The 21,773-nt window shown below is 47.2% G+C and overlaps 1 protein-coding gene and 1 long non-coding RNA gene across 5 annotated transcripts in view; one reads left to right on the top strand and one right to left on the bottom strand.

Annotated features, from left to right (window-relative positions):
* Window positions 1-21,773, top strand: part of LOC135914434 (adenosylhomocysteinase-like 1) — a 271,601-nt gene that overhangs the window by 51,759 nt on the left and 198,069 nt on the right. For all 4 annotated transcript variants that reach the window (XM_065447278.2, XM_065447281.2, XM_065447279.2 and 1 more), the window contains one exon: window positions 12,429-12,516. In XM_065447278.2, the coding sequence (XP_065303350.2) occupies window positions 12,429-12,516 (88 nt within the window). The remainder of the gene's footprint in view (window positions 1-12,428; window positions 12,517-21,773) is intronic.
* The window catches only part of LOC139060819 (uncharacterized), a 66,172-nt gene that overhangs the window by 34,343 nt on the left and 10,056 nt on the right, over window positions 1-21,773 (bottom strand). The gene's annotated exons all lie outside the window — the stretch shown is intronic.

Here is a 21,773-nt window from a genome sequence, read left to right as displayed (position 1 = left end):
GGGGTCGGCAGATCCTGTTTTCGAGCGGCGTGTCGCTGCTTTTATAATCCCCGAGGCCCATTGTCACTCAAACGGCCCAATACAAAGTCAGCACACGACGGTCGTCCGAGGGGTCCAACCAGCGACCGCGCTGGCCACCCGGTTCAAAGTTCGCGCGCGCGGTGACCTCCAGGCAAGGGAGGTGCGGCGCCGGGCCGTCTGGCACACGCGGACACGTCTAAACACGCTGCTCGCCGAGGCTTCTCCCGCACGACGGCGCAGCATCTTGTCTTGTGAAGGGAGAATTATGGCGCTCGCAGGATAGATTCCGCATCTTGCAGATTCGGAATCCGGGCTTGTGGTAATGGCACAACAGCATCCCCGCCCTCAGATAAGGCGCCGGGAAGACGAGCTGCCTCCACGTGGCTCGGATGCCAGGCGCGCACGTTCGTCAGGCTCGTCCAAGTTCACGTCCAGTGTCGGGACGCCAGGGAACATCACATGCCCAGGTCCGACTCGCCAGGATAGGAGCTCTGCTCACCACGTCGTCGCCAAGGCACCTTGACCAGCTCCGCTCGGGTCGTTCCTAAGACCTTGCTTCTCGCCACTGGTCCCGCTTGGTCGTTCTGCAGCTTGCAAAACCGACCGGCAAAAGGCAACACCCAACACGAACAAGTGCCCTCTGTCTCCCGTCAAACACCAGACAAGGCCATAATTCAAATCAACCTAACTAAATTGTTTTCCCCTTTTTTCTCCCGCTGCAACAAGAGGCAGGTGTACGATCTAGCACACAAGGCTTAAACAATCAGTTTTCAAATCATCAACACAACAAATAGAAACAATTATTAATCAGCAATAATAATTACAAATAGAATGGTCCCCTTGAAATCGCTTGGACCGAAAACATACTACTGAGGAAGCAAATGAGGTCATTCATTTTTCCCGGCGATATTTTCGCGGAATCCGAAGCTGCTTATATTTGCGACCCTGCTTATCCGTGTAGCGGCGGTACAATAAGCCAGATTCCTTGCCAAATGAAACCTCCTTTTTTTTCACTCCCCGTTTGACGCTCTTCCTCAGATCGGCTAATGAACAGCCTTCCTGTTGCTCGCGAATCAGACTTTTTCTTTCAACTGCAGCCTGCTCCTGCCGGCTGGCGGAAACCGGAGCGAGTGTGGAGCCCGCGTCGCCTAATTGCGGCGTCGAGTCTATATCGCGGCTAGCACTGCACGCGTCACTCCCACTCACTTCCAGGACCCGCTCGTCTAGGCCAACCTCCGAGCTCTGCCTCTCCCGTGACTGCTCGCCACTCAAGTTACCGTGATCGGTCCGTGTGCCGCACCGCCTTTCGCTCACCGACGCTAAGTCAAGTTCCCTCGACAGCGGGCGGGCTTTGGATCGCGTGGGGGCCATGTACGCCACGTCGGCAAAGAATGATTTGCCCTGATCCCTCAGCAGCTGCTCCGAGCTATTTGAGAAGAGGTAGGAAAATATCTCCGGGAGGGCGGCTGACACAGCGGCTTCGGTGTTAAGTTTCCCAAACTCTCCTTCAATGATAACCGTTGCGATCGGTAAACAGACACTCTCCTTCTCGGCCACTTGCCGTATCCTAACGCACTCTCCCGTAAAATCACTCGAGGAGACGAAAGACGGGTGAACAACGTCCATAGTTGCTGCAGAGTCCCGAAGTGCACGGCACTTCTTGCCGTTTACCTTAATTTCCTGCACATAGGGCTCCAATAGACGTATGTTTTTGTGAGTTTCCTGTATCGTTGCAAAAGCAATTCTCTCTGGGCAGCTTGCAGCGATGTGCCCTTGCTTTTTGCAATTGTAGCAGGTTAACGGTTTCCGTTTTTCAAAAAAACGCGTCGTATCATTTCGCTGTTTTGTTGCAAAAGCAATTTTCTCTGGGCAGTTCGCAGCGATGTGCCCTTGCTTTTTGCAATTGTAACATTTCCGTTTTTCGGGCTTTCCGGAAAACACATCTCTTCTATCAGCTTTTTCTACGCGCACTGCCTTGCTGTGCAAGCTGCGGCGGGTGTAATACTCTTCCGCTAACTCTGCTGCCTTGTTTAGCTTAACCTCCTTTAGCCTATCTTGCAGCCAGAGCCGGACATCCTCATCAATGCAACGGTAGAACTGCTCCAACGCGATGCATTCGACAATTTTGTCGCGGTCGTCGTAAACCTCTTCGCCCTTCAGCCATTCCACCAGGTCGGCTTTTAGACGAAACGCGAAGTCAACATTCGACTCCTTGCCCTTTTTTGCATACCGGAACCTCTGCCGGAAAGCTTCGGGCGACAATTTGTACTTCCGCAGTAGCGCTTCCTTCACATCACTGTAGCTCTCAAACGCCTCTTTCGATAAGCAAGTTATTACGTCTGATGCCTCCCCAGGAAGCAACGCTAACAGATTCTGTGCCCAAAGGGATCGCTCAATGCTATTTCGTTCACACACGTGCTCAAATTTCACGAGGTATTTGGCCATATCCTCTCCGACGACAAAGGGTGGAAGTTGATCGCGTATTCTGGGAACATTAGAAGTGAGACTAGGCGCCGGCGAGTTATTTCGGTTCTCCAACTCTTTCATTTTAAGCTCGTGCTCACGAATCTCTCTCCTTTCCTCCTTTTCCTCCTCGCGACGTTGCTGTTCTCTCCTTTCCTGCTCGCAACGTTCCTTCTCCCTTTCCTCCCTTTCCCGACGTTCATTGATATCCGCCCAGGCCTCTGCGGCTTCCTCAGCCGTTACGTCCCCAGTCCTCATGACCTCAAGGATCGCATTCTTTCTTTTGGTTGAGCCCAACTCAATGCCCAACTCCTCACAAATTTCGAGAAGTTCCTTCACCTTGTACTTCTCCATCGTTCACACTGTCCTCCTGCTGTTTACCCTTTTTGAATATACCTGCCGAACGCTACTATAATGCTACTAGTAAGACATATGCAAGTATTTCACACACTGCCCTGTTTACCCCCTCAGCATCCCCTGGTTTCCAAAACACTCTTACTAGGCTTGAAACACTCAAGGTTATCACAATGCAACACCAAATCCTTCCCTAAGCTACTATAACCTGTGTCAGAGAAAGTCTGGTGTTTGAGGTAAACTTCAGGCACTCACCGCGCCGAGGTAGCTGATGCCGGTCAATCCCGTAGCTGCCATCCAGTGTTACGACTTCCCAACCGGTGCCACCGGTGTTACGACACCCAACCGGTGCCACCAGTGTTACGAACTTGTACCGCTGCACCACGATTACGGCTTTGTGGTCCCGTAGCGCTCGTCACCCGTTTCGTGACAGAGCGTTGGTAGCGATGACTCCGAGCCTGGCGTCGATGAGAATAACAAAAGGGACTTTATACATTATATACAGGTTATCATACAGGACATGAACGGGTCGGCACTGGGGCCGAGTGCTCACAACAAACGCGACTGTTCTCGCACGACGACGTCCGGCGAAAACGCGTTACACATCTCACCCCAGTCGGGAGCGACACTCTCTCCCGGTGGGGTCGGCAGATCCTGTTTTCGAGCGGCGTGTCGCTGCTTTTATAATCCCCGAGGCCCATTGTCACTCAAACGGCCCAATACAAAGTCAGCACACGACGGTCGTCCGAGGGGTCCAACCAGCGACCGCGCTGGCCACCCGGTTCAAAGTTCGCGCGCGCGGTGACCTCCAGGCAAGGGAGGTGCGGCGCCGGGCCGTCTGGCACACGCGGACACGTCTAAACACGCTGCTCGCCGAGGCTTCTCCCGCACGACGGCGCAGCATCTTGTCTTGTGAAGGGAGAATTATGGCGCTCGCAGGATAGATTCCGCATCTTGCAGATTCGGAATCCGGGCTTGTGGTAATGGCACAACACTGTACGTTGGGCTGTTTCTCGGCATCACTAAGAATCGTATACAATATGACCAGTGCGTTATGAGCGTGTTATTTTACATGAGTGTCGCTCAGTAAGTTTCAGGTACGTGTTCGTTGTAGGGGATAGTTCGCTCCATCCGGGTTCTTTATATTTGGATTCGACTGTACTTCTAAAGCTGTATGAAGTTTTTCTATTGGACACGTCTGCTCAGCTTTTCGAACAGCTTGTATGGCAATGGTTGTCTACATTGTCATCACCAAACATCCCAGAGTTTTTTGTTTTCCTTTTTTCAAGGCGTGCACGCTCCGTTTCCCACCGCGGCCTGCTTTGCTCGAAGTGTTTCGAACGTCCATCGCACAACGCACCACGTGTCGCGCCAAATGCGGTGAACAAAGAGACAGACGAGGGTGATGATTTTCCGTTCCCTGCATTATAGTTGCCACCCATGCAGTGGCTCGTTCTTTCTACGAGCCGCATTGTTCGCGTGGCAGGGGCGTTTGTAAGCAGTGGAAGGGGAAAACAAAAACAAAAAAAATGCCCTGAGCGAGGCTGTCCTTAGCAGCGCGCACTCGTCGCCGTCTCGACAACCTTGGTAGAGGAGTAATGTGCTTTTCTTCGCCGTTGCTTGTTTCGCGCTTCATCGGCGCCCGTTTTGGTTCACCGCTGGTGCGTGGTCGGTTGTCGAAAGGATAACATTTATTAGGGGCGGGCGGGAGGGGGGCGAGGGCGGCGTGTAGTTGGGAACCGTGTGCGTTTCCAACCCTAATGAGAAAAAAAAAATCATATGCTCTATATGTTCTATATCCATGATCCTATATGATTATATGTAGGGTCCTGCATGTAAACCTGTATGTCCCCATATGAGTCCATATGGCCATGTAGGATTATGGTACGGGGAATGTGGGCATTTTCCAAAAGGGAACCCTCTCCGCGGTAGCTTCTTGGCGGCGTTGTTTAGGCGTACCTTTGTTTCGGGATTGTATTTTAATAATTAAGATTATATTTTTCATCGTTGCGTTGATCTTCTGGCGGACGTGTCTGGTTTATGCGTACCCTCGATTGCGCTTACTTATTCCAAGTACGCTCATATTACTCCAACACTGTATCTTAATCGGTCAGTTAATCTAGTGGAGTTCCGTCGTTTAATTTAGCGTATGCTCTTACTTTACTCCGATCAATACTGCATTTTCATCAGTAAGAACAGTGGCGTAGCCAGGAATTTTTGTTGGGGGGGTAGGAGAAAAGTGGTGGTGGTGGTGGTGGTGGTGGTGGTGTGTGTGTGGGGGGGGGGGGGGGGGAGAGATGTACCCGTTTGACTGGGGACGGGAAGGGGGTAGGCCTTGGCCAGGAAGGCCCCACACTAACAGAGAAGTAAACAATAAAAGAAATAGTGTAACAGGATAAACAATATAGTAATATTTGATTATCTCAGCTTCGTGGAAACGCCGACATCCGATGAACGAGACGCCTAGAAAAGTGGTTTGCACCAACACTTAGAACAAGCTATGACAAACAGTCCTTACTTTACAAAGTGCCATCTCTCCTAAATAAACTTATTTCTTAACATTTCGAAGCTTCTTGCAACTAAAACTCTCAAATTAGGCTGTACTGCTGATGTGTGTGTGGGTGTGAGTATAAATATGAACATGTATATATCTGCTAGTGCAGAAATTTGCTAAATTGAGCTCGTTACCTTCCAACGTGTGTGTTGTTATATATGTGTGTATATGCAGAAATGTTTCTTTGCTTATAATCATGTTCGCTTGTTTTTTATTTTATGTATGATTTATTTTAGGCTTTAGGTTTTATATTTATTTTTTTGTGCATGCTGCATTTCCGCCATACCAAAGGAGTGGGGTCCCCTGTCCGGCTCATCGGAGATTTTTGTCCCGGATCCTCCTCTCGAGTAAATAAAATTTAAATTTTAGATTTCATTGGGGGGCGGGGGGCGGAGGAAAGGGGTCGTGACCAGTGTGCTACCCCATGGATACGCGCCATTGGATAAGAATATCTTTTAATTCGTAAGTTGATCTTCAGGCGGATTTCTATTACAAGCAGCAAGAAATAATTATTTTTCGTCATTCTTTTGACCAGCCAATGAAGTGAGTCTTAAAAAGGGTGCCTTCACCGCGCGCCCTGGCTCCTTATGAAACCGAGTGCTATAGCCCATAGATTGCACAGAGGCATAAATAAGGGAGCTTTGCTTTCTTGAAGGATTGTTCTTGAGTCTGTAGAAGGCTACACCGACCGTCTGTGGAGAAGACGATGACAATTAAATCCATTCTCTGTGAGCTGTTGTGATCCTCAAATTTCTAAACGTCCTGTTTTCAGAATCTTTGCGGACAGTAGCTGTCGAAAAGTGCTAGGCCGTAAGTCCACACGCTATTCGTAAACATTGTGTAGACGCTGTAGAAAAAAAAAAGTTTAAGCTTTCTATAGGCCTGGCTGCTCAAACTTTTGCTGCAGGTGGTCTGTGTTTCTCAAGGAAGGCAAAAACAATCAGCCTTCGTGGTTTTCGTCCTGCCTTCTTAAAAAAAATAACTATTTCGACACATATCTCATGAGCAAATACGTGTAATAGGAGCACACTTTGTGAGAAAGTGATGCTTACAAGGCTTTTTGTTCAGGAGCATGGAAAAACTGACTATATCGAGGTCGTTTGGCGCAAGGAAACTGCGTTGACAAAGTACTTGACAAAATGCCAGACAGAATTATTGAGAGTAATCTACTCCGAACTTGAAGTTTGTAACTGTCTCTTTGCTGTTTGAAGTTCCAGTCCCATAATTGTTAGCAGGCACTTTTAGAAGTTCACCGGCCTAAGTGACTTTTTATAAAAGACTTCATGATATCGTCATGCGCGCGCGTGGTGCTCATTCTTTCCCTCTATTTATTTATTTATTTACTCGGTTGACGAGGCATGATTATCGTGCTGCTGGAGATGAAAGACGGGGTCAGCAGTCATCTGACTATACCTCTAGCACCACAGTGTAGATTTACCACACAATAGTAATTTCTCTATGCTACCCACCACCAGTGCAGGGTAGCGAACCACTCATATCTTTTCCCTCCCTGCCTTTCATGTCATTACTTCCTCTCGGCTGTAATTTTCTCACACGTCTGGAAAGTGCATGCAGTGCAGGCGTCTTCCATATGTACAGCATGGGTGGAACAGCAGGTAGTATTTCACCGTCTATCATAACTGATGCATGACACAAATACCTGCATGCGATTTTTTTTTTCTACATCGATGTCGGCGCAATGCGTCATACGAGCCACTTTCTTTCTTCAGAGTGAGTGTGCTATGTACATATAGTCATTGCACTAAAGGTTTAGGGCATTGCAGGTACTATTTAGTCATGCAGTGCGTCTCAAGGTGTTTCAACTAGCACTGTCTCTCGCGTCTGAGAATTTTCGGCACTCCGGTGTACGTATGCACAACTATGTTTGCATTACTAAAGGCATAGAACGGTCTCTTGTGCTAAATCTCGATCAAGACCGCTCTCTATAATTTAAAGGAACTCTAAAGACGAAAATTATTTTAGCTGTGCTAGTACGATACTCTTCCACAACACCACAAAAAGAGAAGACGCTTGGCAAGCCAGAAAAGACACCAACACATGACGGGTGGCGCCGCCGCCTTGAAGTTCCCGCACGAGCTCACCGTGACGTCACGGATTTTGAAGCCGTCTGCTCGGGCCCAGTTAAATAGTTACCGATAAAAATGGAGTAGGTTGCATACTAAGGAAGACTAACCTCCGTATTCAGAAATGCAACTGAGCTTGAAGATCATGACGCCTGGTGCGAACATGCCGAAGACGCTCATTGCGTTTCATTAGGTGCGTTGACGACAGGCGTCGTTTAAATCAAGTCAAGCATGGGCTTCAAATTAAGATTCATTTCTGAATACGGGGGTAAAACAGGGGTAAGACTGAACTTGAGAAGTTTGAGATATTTTTACTGAACCACAACGGCGGAAATGCCAAAAGAAAAGAAAAAAAAACTCCGCCTCCATTCCATCCTGTGAAAGTGGATGTACAGCGAAGCTGTTGCCGACGTTAGACTATACGTTAGACGTAGCATCACCACCATAAGCGACGTACGTCACGCGCACACGCACGTATGCATAAGTGCAGCATGCATCCTCATTCTTCTAGGCCCTCCGCCAAGCGCAAGCGCCTTGTTGAACGAATCGATTTTTTTCAGAGCAAATTGCGTCAGAAAAATCGTAAATTGCGACTTACACATAAGGTGCAGGCAGGCACGTACCCAGGGGGGGGGGGGGGCGGGGGGGCCCGGCCCCCCCCCGAAATCAAGCGGCATACCCCCCCCCCCCCCCCTCCCCGCCCACGCCACCACTCCTCACACATTCCTAAAGCGCCGCCAGATCAATGTTGAGACTTGGCAGCTGTTCATCGGTCAGCACTATGCTGCCTTTTTCACTCCTTTTAGATGGCGGTAGTTATCGGCATCTCTTGTAATGTGAAGGACAGTTTTCTCGTAGATTCCGCACCCGCGCGATTAACTCGAGATGCGTTCAATTGTCACCATCTATTCAACCGTCACGCGCATAGCTGTTGCTTTTGTTAGTTCAACCTTCTTTGTTTAGGCTGGTCCTGGGACCAGGAGAGGGATGCGGCTGTTACTCAGCTGGTCTGTACTCTCATGAAACGAGTTGCGGCCGGAGAAAACGCCTGTTGCGTTTAACTTATCCCTTTGCTTCATTATTTCCTTGAGTTACGGCTCGCTGCGACGCTGGCAGATGCCCGGAACCATATACACTTGATATGGGTTAGATAAGGTGGGAAATAAAATAATGTGAAAGAGCGTCCATCATGAAATGCTGCAATAACCCTTAAACCCATAAGTAAGATGACTGTCACCCGTTACCTCGTCTGTTTTTCCCTAATTGTATAGCACTTTTCGTGCAAAATTGGCAACTGGAAACAAAAATCGCAAGGAGTTGAGAAATTAAGCGATCTACTAAGGGAGAGAGCCAAGGTAACAACCAAACTGCAAGCAAACGCGAATAATAAATAAGTTAACCGTTGTTTATGAGAATATTTATGGATCAACATCTTTTTATTTAAAAAGGAAGTAGAGGAAACGCCGCCGGAAGTGGAGAACAATTACTTGTTTGGAACCGCCTCACGTAGCCACTTCTCTGCTGTGCTTATGTGGGTGTTTTTCTAACCTTTCGCGGTGAGCGCAGTACGTCTAGAATCGCAGAGTCCTGCGCTCTACGCGGTTGTATGGGACTGGAGGCCGTACAGCGTTACGCAATTCGCGGAGCTGTCAAAACTGATCAACAAGGCAAAACAAATAACTGATATTCGAAACTATAACATGAGAAAGACTGAAGAAGCCGTAAAAAATGAACGCAGCCTGAAATCAGTAAAAAAGAAACCTGGCATAGGACAAACAATGATGTATGCACTAAAAGATAAGAAGGATAATATCATCAGCAATCTCGAAGATATAGTAAAAGCAGCGAAAAAATTCTAAGCTGACCTGTATACAGCACCCAGAGGAGTCACGATAGCTCACTTAGAAACAGTAATGAACAGGATACAGAAACTCTCCTATAACTAGCGATGAGGTCAAAAGGGCCCTGCAAGACGTGAAACGATGAAGAGCGGGAGGAGAAAGTGGAATAACAGTCGATTTAATCAAAGGTGGAGGAGACATAATGCTTGGAAAACTGGCGGCTCTTTATACGAAGTGTCTATCGACTGCAAGGGTCCCAGAAAACTGGAAGAATGCAGATATTATACTAATCCACAAAAAAAAGGAGACGTTAAAGAATTGAACAATTATGGGACCATTAGCTTGCTCCCAGTATTATATAAAATATTAACCAAAATAAACTCCAATAGAATAAGGGCAACACTGGATTTTGTCAACCAAAGGAACAGGCTGGCTTCAGGAAGAGATACTTTACACTGGATCACATCCATGTCATCAATCAGGTTATCGCGAAATCTGCAGAGTACAATAAGCCTCGCTATGTGGCTTATATAGATTACGAAAAGGCATTTGATTCAGTAGAGATACCAGCAATCGTAGACGCACTACGTAATCAAGGAGTACAGAACGCTTACGTAAAAAGCTTGGAAAATATTGCTACATGCGTGTGGTATTTGTTTGCTTGAACGAGGCGCGTAGGCGCCATAACTCCAGAAAAGAGGAGGAAGAACGAACTGGGCTCGCGCTGTGAATCTAACCGGTCAGCGCTGCAACGTTTTTGTAAATATAATCTGTAAATAGTTTCTCGTCTTACTGACTCGTCCTTCGCGAAATAATATCTACAGAGGTTCTACAGCTACCTTAGTTCTACAAAAGAAAAGCAGGGAGATACCTATAGAGAAAGGGGTCAGACAGGGAGACACAATTTCTCCAAAGTTAGTCATTGCGCGCTTAGAAGAATTCAAGCTATTAAACTGGGAAGGCTTAGGAGTAAAGATCGACGGCAAATATTTCAGCAACCTTCGGTTTGCCGATGATATTGTTCTGTTCAACAACAATGCAGACGAGTTACAACAAATAATTGGAGACCTTAACAGAGAGAGTGTAAGAGTGGGGTTGAATATTAATATGCAGAAGACGAAGATAATGATAAATAGCCGGGCAAAGGAACAAGAGATCAGGATCGCCAGTCGGCCACTAGGGACTGTGAAGGAGTATGTTTACCTATAGGTCAATTAATCACAGGGAACCCTGATCATAGGAAGGAAATTCACAGAAGAATAAAAATAGGTTGGATCGCATACGGCAGACATTGCCAGCTCCTGACTGGAAGCTTTCCATTATTATTGAAAAGTAAGGTGTGCAATCAGTGCATTTTGCCAGTGCTGACATATGGGGCAGAGACTTGAGAGCAAGTTAAGGACCGCGCAAAGAGCGATCGAACGAAGATTGCTAGGCATAACGTTAAGAGAGAAAGAGAGTGGTTTGGATCAGAGAGCGAACGGGTATAGACGATCTTCTAATTGACATAAAGAGGAAAAAACTGTAGCTGGGCAGGTCATGTAATGCGCCGGTTAGATAACCGTTGGACCATTAGGGTTACAGAATGGGTACCAAGAGAAGGGAAACGCAATCGAGGACGACAAAACACTAGGTGGAGCGATGAAATTTGGAAATTCGCGGGCGCTAGTTGGAATCGGTTGGCGCAGGACAGGGGTAATTGGAGATCGCAGGGAGAGGCCTTCGTCCTGCAGTGGACATAAAACAGGCTGATGATGATGACGACGATGACGACGACAATGATGATGATGATGATGATGGAGGTGGTTGGGCCCCCCCCGAAAAAAAATCCTGGGTACGTGCCTGGGTGCAGGCATGATAGCTTCGTATATACGAGAAAACTGAAAACGCATAAGCGCGTAAGAAAACGCGTAAACTGAAAGACAAAGCCATTTTCCACCTGCCATTTGAGGTCTGTCTGAGTGGCCGCGCGGCCGCTAGGTGGTGGTACTGCTTTTGGGTGAGCGCAGAACGAGCCCACCGACAATCCCGAGGCTAACTATAAAACACTTTGCAGTCTGTGACTTCACACTGACGTGCCGACTGTGGGGTTTCGGTGCGAAATTAAAAGAGAACGATGACCGTCACTTCATCTGCCAATGATCAACCTATTTCCACTAATTCAACGAAAATAGACTTCTGCAAGAATACTTTACCGATCTAGACTAATTCAGTGTTTCTTTTAGTGCGATCTTTAATACAGTAGAATATGGGACCCTAATTATCGAACGGTCACGCTCGGTGACAGCTTCATTTTAGAGCGCAGCTCTTAGGCGCCCGTTCCTGCGGTGAGCGTCGGTGTCACTCGTAACCGAGCGAACGAGCATGGCGAAGGATGAAGGAGCGAACGTGGAGCGCTCCTTCAAGTAAGACGGCGACAGCGAAGAGCGCGAGGAGGGAAGCGGCGGAGGAGAGTATGGCGAAAGCGTGAGAAGAAAAGCGTAGTGCCGCGCAAGACAGGCTTCGCAGCGACGATGGCCACGAGATGGCGCCAGTGTAGCGCGCGCCGTCTGTTCACCGATGACGCCAACGTTTAAGCTTGCGGCGAGCCCGGCCATCGATACCATATATGGAAACGGAGCACTGCACGAGCGGAGGCCTGACTGCTGCGGCTGCTGTGAATCGCCCACGTGTCACCGACGCGCTGCGTTTCGTGACCTCCCGATTAGGAAGGCAGTCGTAACACACTTCGCTTCGTGTGCAACGTGCCGCGCGAGACGGATTGCCCGCGCCAGCCAATATATCGCGAAATGAAAACATGTTTAGAGCTGCGCTCAAATTTCGAATAGGGAGTATATCGTAATCGTCGGTGAAATTTTTTTACTAGATGTGACATCCGGTGCAACGCCTCATTGGAGCAACGGGCATCCTGTCCGTTGGCCTATCCAGTGAGTGCGCAATGAAAACGGGGCATCCTCTACAGAGGTCGCCTTGTTGGACTCTGTTGCCAATGTTCAGTTCGGTAGTCATGTTGCGGCAAAGGCTGCTTTGTCCCACGCACGGTTGTTACGAGGCGAAGCCTCGGTGCCGGATTGTACGTGCACGACTGTGAACGTGTGCCTTTGCCTGCAGGAGTCCAAGCTCGTGGGAGGGATCAAGCCTCGCACTCGCTACCGGAGCCGCTCCCTCTCGGCGTCGTCCACCGACAGCTACAGCTCGGGTGAGTGCCTCTCCTCGTCTGGTGTGCTTCCGTATGCCCGGGCTACGCGATACGTTGTCGCGCGTGGGTCGCTCGCACCACATACAAGTGTGAACACCGTACGTTGGAACTATCCTCGAATGTGCACTCGTTTTGAACGTTAGCCTGCGTACGGCGTCCGCCAACAACGACGTTTGGTCGCGCAAAGCTTACGTGGAAGCGAATACCTGGATATGTTGAAACCGCCTAGCCGTGGTTCTGTCTTTTAAAATGATAAGGTCGAAGTCTGTCATAAGTCTTATGCTTCCCATATTCATTACATCCATTATAGCTATCATATCATATAAAGACGGGACACGAAATGCTGTGATAGCTTGACGGAAGCTTCAGCAACATCAACGACGCCTGCCGAAGCTTCTGCGACAAGAAGAAGAATTGTGCGTTGCTGTGTGCATAAGAACAGAGAGAGCTCAGTTTGCTGGAGTAACGTACGTTGTATCAATTTTGGAGACTACTCGCAATACTCTCCTTCCCGCCAGAGAGGTACGTTCAGTTAGCCTCATTTAGTACTAGCAGAGTAAACGTGGCCGACCGTGGACAACGAGAACGCTGGACAACGTAGTTAAATATGGGATACGCAGTTATTCTCGTCCAACACCTCCGTAGCACTGTATACATAGCAGAAACTTCGATGCCAACAAAGAACCTCGAGAACTACTAAAGGCATTGCCATCGGCCAGAATGTGTTGTGAGACGTTTATGGAAATGAAAGGGCCATGATTTGTTGTAATAGCATCCAGAGCACTTTTAGCGATTTGAGTAGGAATCATAATTTTAAATCAACAAAGAAAGTCTCAAAGCCCTGTACGTGGCGAGGCCTAGCGCTGATATGTTGATACTGCGGGCATATTTTATGAGATTACTGTACATAAGTCGACCGTTATTAAGTACATCATAATTATTGCTTAAAATTGCATTTTGTATATTGTTAGACGCTCGCGCTTTATTCCATGCTTGGGATATTAAAAGCGCGCGTGTGGCCACGGCAACAGGCTGAACTGCGTATCACGTGTAAAAGCAGTCGTTTCGTTTTCGATCCCATTGGTTTCGTTTTTACTGGTTAAATACCAAACAAGTTGGACAGGAATCCACAAAAACACGTAGCTTTTATCGCAGAAACACTAACACTTCGAAGGAAAGCATGAATCGCTGGAACACCGACTTCATAAGCAATACTTTCTCACAACTACAGCCCAAGAAAGTTTAGTATTTAAACCTCCTTGCTACGGTCGCACCTGCCTCCTGCCTCTCCCGAATGTCGGCGTATAATCGCTATCGCGATCACCTATCACCGTTTTCAGTATGCTTCCAGTGAACGATATCTTCACTGCAGATAGAAAAATTCTGATAAAACAAAGTCCACGGCGCTTTCCGCGTTATCACTTCATGATTAGACATTCTGACGGTAAGCTTTCCATTGCACTAAAAAAGAACGAGTACCATGAAAATTGATTGACAGTGCCTTTAAGAACCGCGCAAAGAGCGATGAAACGAAAAATGTTAAGAGAGCGGTATGGATCAGAGAGCAAATGGGACTAGACGATATTGTAGTTACCATTAAAAGAAAACACACACACACACACACACACACACACACACACACACACACACACACACACACACACACACACACACACACACACACACACACACACACACACGCACGCACGCACACACGCACACACACACGCACGCGCACACACGCACACGCACATACATACATACATATATATATATATATATATATATATATATATATATATATATATATATCTTTTTTTTGCTATAATATTCGCTATAATATGTCACGACTGAATTATCTAAATATGTTCACTATTTTCGTGTTGGCGTCCAGTACTTCGGTTTTCCCGCCATATGTAGGCGACACGCACTCAGAAGAAGCTTGTATGTCGGGTGGTATTTCATTTGTTACATATAAGGCAGCGAGAAAATAAAATATCCATAATATGACACGAAATTCGCAAAAAAGGGCCCGTCCCTCGAATGAAGGGGCGCAACCGTAGCTGTCCACTGTTATTCAGCTGAGCCGCTTGTGGCGCCATCCTTCGCACGAGACGTGATACGGAGAGGGAGCAGTGCAGCGTCGGTGATCTCGGAGCCCCTTACCTAATAGCGGCGAACGAGAGTCTCCCACAAGAGAGGGCGCTTGGTGACCAACAGGAGGCGGCGTCAAGTACGTCGTGTCTCCGTGAGATGGCGAAAGGTGCCGTGAGGCGAGCGCCGCGTTGACCTGCTGCTGGCCGCATTGGACCTATTATTATTATTATTATTATTATTATTATTATTATTATTATTATTATTATTATTATTATTATTATTTTCCTTGTAATCTTTATAGAGGAGAATGTTAGCTCAACCTGCGACTTCTTTCCTTGAACTTCCAGCTATTACTTTAGGAATTATTGCTTGCTCTGGCGGAGTTATACTACTGCTACTACTACTACTACGACTACTACTACTAATACTAATATTAATAATATATTATAGTAAACACTGGATAACTGAACAGCGTAATTTTTCTCCCATTTTTCTCTTGAGAGGAAAAAAAGAAATGTAAGTGTATAAGTTCACTATACACATATGCTGTTACAATAATAATAATAATAAAAGTAATGAGCAGGGGTGGTGGGGTAAGCACATTTTCACTTGGCTGTTCTTTTTTTCTTTCTTTTTGACTGTCCTTTGACAGCATAAAAAGGAAAGGTGCGCTGAAGAGACATTTGCCCGAGAAAGTATCAACTGGAAAGTTCTTTAATTTCCTATAAGGCGGGCTCTGGAAGTAAGAAGAAAAATTACGCGCGTTTTGTTTTCTTCACTTTCGTCGCAGTGTAAGTACGCTGTGCAACTTTAATAACTTGCTATGCCGTTCTGTAAATAATTGCCATTGTCGACGTCGTCCGAGGCATGAAGCGGGCACGCGCGGGCGGCATGAGAAAACATAACGTGAGATATAACATAAATCCGGGCGGCAGGTTCGATTAGTCGTTGTGTTTGCGCCAAGTAATTCCGCGCTGAGAGGCGTTCTTTTCCGTGCCGCCTACAGTCTGTGCCGTGAAGCGAGCTTGCCAGTCGTTGCGGAAGAACCAAGTTGGAAGGCGGCGCCAAAAAGAGCGAGATTCTGGCGCGCTATCGAGGCTTGCAGCCGTGCTTTCGATGTACCCTGCCTTCGGGTTTCCGCAGCTTCGCGTCCGAAATTCCGCTGGGGCACACAGGGTTTCGTGCTAGCTAACTACTCGACGCAAACCGGAAGCTGTGCGCAATCCTTAATAAACCACCTCTGGGACGACGAGGGCTTCAGACCTGGTTTTGACGTCTCGTTGGCTTGTGCATCGAGAACTACAAATTCAGTTTCTACGGCTCAATTTATCTCGCTTTGGGAGCAGTAGGTTGGAGGGAAGGAGGGGGGGAGGGGGCGAGGGGAGTTATAAGGTTGATGCGTAGGTCGTTGTGATTTTAGCCGAGTTGGTGACACCCTTGGAGAATGCAATACAAGCTCCGCCTACGAAATCCCTTTGTATCCGCTTGTTGTGCATGTGCGCTAGTTCTCGAGAGACGCCGATACTGAAAGACGTTCGGCTCCGCTGTGACGTCACAGAATGGAGCGAACGTTATTGGCTCGCGCGTTCATACAACTTTGTCTTAGTTGGATAGCGGTGAACTTGCTGCTGCATTCCAAGGACTTGGTAGTTCTGCCTCTTTCCGTAATGTCGTCCTCTTCTTTTTTTTTCTAAGCGGGCAAATAGAATTATTTGTGCAGTAAACGCAAGACAGAACGCTTTCTGAAACGTAGTGTCGATTTTCTCTTTCTTTTTTCTTCCAAAAATGACATTCGTTGAGTCGTGGACTTCTCATAATCAACGGTGCCGCTACATCTTCGTAAATGTTAACCCTACGCTGCAGACCTCGCGCTCCACTCATTGTCGGCTTGAAAAAGAAGCGGCTGTGGACACCACTTGCACGTTAACGCAGGGTGTCTTTGCAAGTGACACGAAATAGCCATAAAGCGTTAAGCCACGTAAGAATGACTCATTTCCGGCTCACCAATCACGTGCACACGTGGCATAACTGCGCAGGTTAGTTCGATAACGGAAGCCGACACGTAAATCTTTCTGTTGCGCTCACTCACGCACGAAGTAGCAGTTTAGGCATTTGGCGCCGGGCTTTGTTCAGTGTGTACGAATCACGCATACTGATCGGCCCAAAGTTGACGCACGTCTGCACTCAATGTGCCTGCCTTCATAGAGGGCCAGCTACGCCGCGAAGCAACGAAACCTTGCGGAGAAGCGAAAGTTATGAAGGCAGAGGTTTATTGACGTCCGCGCGATAGGGAGAGAAGAGAGAACTTCATTTACAAAGTGAATACAAGCACATTTACAGAAAGGTGTTTAACGATGCTGCACGACAAATACATACTGACTGTTGGATTCGCCGTCAGTCTGCATACGCCGTTCGACAAGAGCGCCTGACTATAGGCGGTGTAAGTGCACGGTCTGTAGCTTACATACATAGATTTCTATAGACTTTTCTATATCAGTGTCAGTTGAGCTAATACATGTAGCCGAAAGTGCGCAAATCGCCTCAGCAGCTTCGTTTGCACTGCACAGTACTCGCGGGGTGAACGATCAAGCGAGCGAACGAACCATTAGAGCGTGTCTCCTGCTTAACCGCTGAGCGTACGGGAAACAAACACTGTTTGATAAAGCACAGCATCGCGACCGATAAAAGTTGGCCGCTGAAGAGAGAGAGGTGTTTTTTTTTTTGTCTGGCTAGTAGACTACGACATAGGTCAGCACATGTGCTATCAGGCCATAAAGGTAGCGAAAGAAAAGAACAAAAAGAAATGAATGACGTTGCATTTTTTTATTTGCTCTATGGAGGCGCGTGACAGCAACAGCGCTTTATCGTGCACCAGTATGGAAAAAAATAGACGAAAGTGGTGAAAAAAAGGGAAACAGGCATCGGCGCGGTACATACGGTCTTTTCGTCTCTTCCGTGTATATATATATATATATATATATATATATATATATATATATATATATATATATATATATATATATATATATATATATATATATATATATATCATAGGTGGGAAAGCAACACATCAATCTCTCCTATAGGGCGAAAAGCCGCCTCGTGTGGGGACACCACCTGGTTGATTGATGGCAAATGTTCGCGAGTGGATGAGTAGAATACCGATAGGCTCTTGTAAAGGCAGAGGGAAGCGAGGGAAAGGGGGGGAGAGAGTGTACAGAGGAGAACACGCCTTGTCCGTGTTGCCTAGTTTTCCCGTGACGATGATGATAGTGGTTGCTCGCAACGCGCCTCACAGGTCTCACTCCGCGTCGACACATAGACGACGCGTCGATCAAAAAAAGTTCAGAGTCTGTCACCACTGCGCGCAACCCAGTTTTGCGCGTGCGTACGCTAGTATCTGTAGGGAGTTCTTGCAAGTAACCGCACGGGAAGCTTGTATTACCCGCGTATTTTCTTGGCGTGATTACAGCGTACTATAGGGGTGTGCGAATAGTGATCTTTGAGACCGAGTCGAATACGACTATAGTAGTGCCGGAGGCGAATCGAAACGAATATCGAATAGTAGAGTAACGAACATCCGTTGTCATAGCTTATATAAAATGAGGTTCACATCCTGGTATTCCTGAACTTAACACGTTTCTGTCATTATACATAGCACGTTACGAAGCGTTGTTTATTAAAAGCACAAATGGAGCATTAGGAGAAAGTAGTTCTTTTCGTATACACAGGACTCTTCAGAGAGTGCGAATGGTCGCTGTATACAGTATACAATACAGTATACATTACAGTATACATTACAGTATACTGTAAAAAATGATCGCTGTATGCAGCCTGTAATGTATCGTGACCTACCCAAGCGACGTAGACCACTCCACTACGCAAGTTCTCATGCTTTATGTTTATACTACGCCCGAGGGGGTGAAAACTTACTGTACGGTTGGTCCAATTTTTTATGTTTATTTGGGCGCAGATGACGTTTTAAGATGTTCGAAAGGTGTTAAAAAAATATCAGCGTTTACGAATGATGACTATTCTGTTCGAAGACTGAATCGAAAATGACGCTATTTGATTATATATTTGAACGTTTCGATTATTCGGAGCGTATGCTGCCTTCGCGTGAAGCCGAAACATGTCGAAAAATTGCCGGAAATCGACAAGACATAGTTATGGATTTGTAAACTTCGGCACGAAGTTTACAAATCCATAACTATGCATCAGAAATATATCGCAGTTCTGTAAGCTGCGCATGTTACGGCAATTTGAGCCGACCAATTAGATGTAGGCATTCACAGTTTACTTAAAGCCTCTACAACGTTAACGGGGGTGTTAGACTGACAGCACTCACGGATTAGTGGTATATTTCAAAGTATGCTTTAGGTGTATTGGTATGTGATGTTTACAAAATTCTGATATATTTTTTTTAATTGCTGAATTACAGAGTTATAAACTTGGTGCCAGAGCTTTTTTTTCCTTCTTTTCAATTTTAAGTTATTCAAGAAGGTGTAAAAAAATTAAACGTCATAAACCGAAAATCCGCTTTCTTTAGTCACTCGATTTTAACATTTTTCTTTAAATTCAAAACCCTTTTATAATTTAATGCAGCGGTTGTGTTTAGATAAAAGATTCCGAGCTTCCTCTCAACCCTTCAACGACACAAATTTTCGTTTGCAGTAGTTGTAATACGTGGCACGAAATTTCTCATTTGATTCCGTATTCATAGATGTCGCGGGACAGAATGATATAGCTTCTTGTAAGGGTGTGTACCTGTAAACTTTTTTTATCCATACGGTGTGACAATATCCGTAGCTTTTGCGCCGTTAGCCTAAAGGAAAGTGACGAAGAACAAAGGGAAGAATACTTGCAATGTCACGCGGTAGACTAAAATCCCGTTGAATGCCGAATGAATTAAACGGTGGTTTTTGATAGATGAAAAAAAGCTGCGCATTTCTTTAGGGGCTTTCTCTCTTTCTCTCTTTCATATTACCGTGTGTTGTGAACGCTCTTCGACATATGGTATGCGCTAAGCGAAGCCCAATCCGGCCTGTTTCTGAAACTTGATCGGCAGCTCGAGTGGTTATGCAAGAAAGTTGAAAAAGAACTCGAAAGCCGGAATACTCGAGAGAAACACCGCCATGTGTTTGGTTATTTCCTCACTGCCGACGTGTAGGGAAACGGCCCCCTTTCGAGATATTATTGCCCTTGGGTCACGAATGTAGGTGCTAAGGAAAGGAATGTGAAACAGGAAGCGATATGAAAACGCTTACACAAGCGCTGCCTCGAGCCCTTTAGAATATGTTTTTTTTCTTCACTTCCTTATTTTCAGCACTTCCCCAATTTTGCCATTTTGCCGCACCTACTTTCTTTTTTTTTCTGTTTGTTATAATTATTATTTTTCTTTCGTACGGTACTTGTGTGTCAAACTCTGGTCTGAACTTGAGTTTGTTGGTGTTGTTGAAGAAGCGCTCGTTCCTAGCCAGAGATCGGCTCCGTGATTTCTAGCTAATTACGCAGTGCTATTTACCTCGAACGTAAGTTTTGCTTGCACCAATGTGTCCGTGAAGGCCAGCGGCATCGACCGATCCCAGCTGACCCCAGAGAGTTTCGCCTTGGAAGGAAACGGACGTGTCGTCGGCGCGCTCCCCAACCAAGAGAACGACGCCATCTTAACCGACCGCCCTCGGCCGGGCCGCTTTCGCCGGAAGCCATATGGGAAGCGGCTTTCTTGCCGTTTCCCACCGACCGCTCGATGGCTCTTGCAAATCAACCGCCTGACGCACCTGCGCGTCCTGGACCCTCGCGGGTGACGGACACGCGCCGCCAGGACCTTGACAGCATGGATTTTCAAGACTCTGCTGCTCACAACCTCACGACACCAAAAGGACCCAGCGACCAGAACGCCGGGACAGAGAGCCAAAGTCAAACAGATGGGGATTGGCAGACGGTCCTCACGCTTCGGCAGAAAAAGAAGGATGCGAAAGAGAAGAAGATCAGAGCACTGGAATATTCGGGGACCTTGAAGAATCAGCAAGTTTCCACTGGTCAAGCAACTGGTAAATCTAAACACAAACCAGCATACAGGCGGTTACCCCCCCTGCCAAAGGATGATTTTAAGATAGTGGTGCGACCGCATCAAGGGCTACCGGTCAAGAACCTGACTAGTCCACTACTGGCGGATGCCGTGATTGCTGCATGCAACGGGAAAATATCAGGTGAGCAATTTCTGCTCAGAATCAAGCCGGGCTCCAACATCTTTATCGTGTCCACGCCACACCAGACAGTGGCGGACTACGTTAGACGTATTGAAATGCTCAACATCAACGGCCGGCCTCACTCGGTCAACGCCTACGTAGCGACAAGTGACGGGACAACCAAGGGTGTCATTCACGGCTTGGACCCGCACACGACACCTGAAATGCTAAAAGCGAATCTACGCATACGCACGCAAGGGGTTGAGATTCTCCAAGCGCGCATGTTCCGTAACACTAAAACGGCCGTTATCACCTTTTTTGGAGGTATTACGCCGCGGTACGTCTACTACAACGGCGGAGAACTTGCTTGCTATCCCTACAAGATTACCACTCAGGTGTGCAAAGTGTGTCACCAAATTGGTCACCGATCGGACGTCTGTCCCCAGCCGGACATTCCAGTGTGCCGTATATGTGGACAACGGGACCCTGTAGCCGGACATGAGTGTGCTCCCAAGTGTGCAGCCTGTGGGGAGGGTCACATGACAGGAGACCGAAGTTGTAAAAAGCGTCTCAAACCCCAAAGCAAAAGAACGCCGAGGACTGGCGTTCAACGAACTACCCGGAAGGACAGCTCAACGAAGCCACCTCAACGCCTACGTTGGTTCAGTTCCGATGATGGAGAATCCGCATCCGATTCCTCGCCGGAGGTATCAGAGACTCGCCGTCGATCCAGGTCAAGATCGCGGACCCGAAAGAGCTCCAATCCCAAAAACCCACCGCATTACCAATCACCAAAACCACCTAAATCGGGGGCTTTCGGCACTGTGACCAAGCAAGTGCCACAAGATAACACGGTAAGCTGGGCACGAGTCGTTTCTCCTACTGCTCCTATAACAGAAAATCCCGAATATCGGAAGATCGTTAACGAGAACAAGCTCCTCCGCGAGACCTTGGCAGAAATTAAGCGAG

The sequence above is a fragment of the Dermacentor albipictus genome, chromosome 6 (genome assembly GCF_038994185.2).
Source record: "Dermacentor albipictus isolate Rhodes 1998 colony chromosome 6, USDA_Dalb.pri_finalv2, whole genome shotgun sequence".
Classification (NCBI taxonomy): domain Eukaryota; kingdom Metazoa; phylum Arthropoda; class Arachnida; order Ixodida; family Ixodidae; genus Dermacentor; species Dermacentor albipictus.
This window is presented reverse-complemented; position numbering and strand designations above follow the sequence as displayed.